The sequence below is a fragment of the Penaeus monodon genome, chromosome 21 (genome assembly GCF_015228065.2).
Source record: "Penaeus monodon isolate SGIC_2016 chromosome 21, NSTDA_Pmon_1, whole genome shotgun sequence".
Lineage (NCBI taxonomy): Eukaryota > Metazoa > Arthropoda > Malacostraca > Decapoda > Penaeidae > Penaeus > Penaeus monodon.
Window position 1 is genome coordinate 18,095,730 of NC_051406.1, and position 1,489 is coordinate 18,097,218.

Consider the following 1,489-nt stretch of genomic DNA (forward strand, 5'->3'; position numbering starts at 1 on the left):
GGCAATATCAAAAATACCTGCAAAATATGTGTGTAGACTGTATTAAGAGTTATTTGGAAAGTATTAGTATTAACAATAAAACCTGGCTTTTTATTTAAGATTTCAAATCAAAGTCCATGTACCTTTTTCAAATGCATTTGATCTGATGTGAACATACTATTCTACTTACGGTGAAATCATACTTGAAGCCTTAGCCCAGTCTTCACCACTCCTGGCAGCAAACTGGACAATAAGGGGACGATCATCTGAAAAATCATAAATGACTTAAGACCTTTTGTTTACAAATTAAAACCCAGAAATACATTCTAATGTACTCACCTACAACAATAACAGAAAATGCAAACCATATTTTATTAGGTTTAACTGACTAATCAATATGAAATTAATGCATTACCACAAGACATGAATAAAACATGTATAAAATGCATATAGATGAAAAAAAAATTGTTAAATGCATTTAAAAGTGATAGATAGCCTATGCCTATATATGGGGGGAATGCAGCCTGATACCTATAATTGTTTGCAATCAAAGTTGCAGACAAGATGAAATGTGACAAATTCTATGCCAGAGCAGGCGTATCACTCAAGACAGACCTATTAATTATATTATCATCCCTAATCCTACTCCATAAATAATAATGTAAACATATTTTACAGATTCAACTTATTCCTTACATCTTCGATGTGGTGAAGTCACTATGTCTTGCCCGAACTGACTGTAAGAAGCTGTCAGTAATGATCATAGGTGTGAAACAGAGGTCACATCCGTACTTCCTCACGAGGGAACGAAATGCCAGCCTGAAAAATGAGGGATTATTAGAGGCTTACCTAAAGCTTTCAGTACAGAACATTTGACATGAATATTTCTAATCATGAATCAAGTACAATTTCAGATTTTTTTTCTCAATTATAATTTTGTGCAATTATGTCTCTGTAAAGAATAGATGAATTCTGTATTTTTTTCTGAAAAGTTATCTAATTTCAGAAAAAAAATCCAGTGGATATAACTAATTTTTGCTTACAGTTCCAAAACCACTATAACAAAATAGTTTTCTGAAGAAAAAAATTATATTTCTACCACATGCAGGTTATACCTGACGTAAATGAAATATGACAGAAAATATGGCTCTTTATATATTTATGTAGTTGAACTTGACCGGCAGCCGGTCGCGTAAACAAGTCTTTAATATTTATATTTACAGGTAATAACCACCTACTTCGAATATCTAACCATTGGTGCACAAACTGTGACCAATTGCTTATTTCTGAAGAGATCCAGAGGTTTTAAAAAGGGAACAATTCCCTTGTTCTTCTCTATACTATTTTTCGTCTCCGTTTCCATGTTTGTGTGGTAAGCAAGTAGCGCTTTCCGAAACACGCAGCACGACCCTAAGAATATTTATCAACCTTTTCGCATCTAGATCAACAGACACGATTTACATATTTTGGATATATAAAACGATTTTTTATGATTCAAAAATAAACTTCT

At 32.7% G+C, this 1,489-nt stretch overlaps 1 protein-coding gene across 1 annotated transcript in view; it reads right to left on the reverse strand.

The window, feature by feature from the left end:
* The window catches only part of LOC119586590 (tRNA-dihydrouridine(20a/20b) synthase [NAD(P)+]-like), a 7,955-nt gene extending 6,585 nt beyond the window's left edge, over positions 1 to 1,370 (reverse strand). The window contains exons 1-3 of the mRNA XM_037935341.1: positions 1,218 to 1,370; positions 680 to 798; positions 167 to 248 (exon numbers count right to left, since the gene is read on the reverse strand). Coding sequence (XP_037791269.1) covers positions 167 to 248; positions 680 to 798; positions 1,218 to 1,342 — 326 coding nt within the window. The 5' untranslated portion in view covers positions 1,343 to 1,370. The remainder of the gene's footprint in view (positions 1 to 166; positions 249 to 679; positions 799 to 1,217) is intronic.
* Between the last annotated feature and the right edge of the window lie 119 nt (positions 1,371 to 1,489).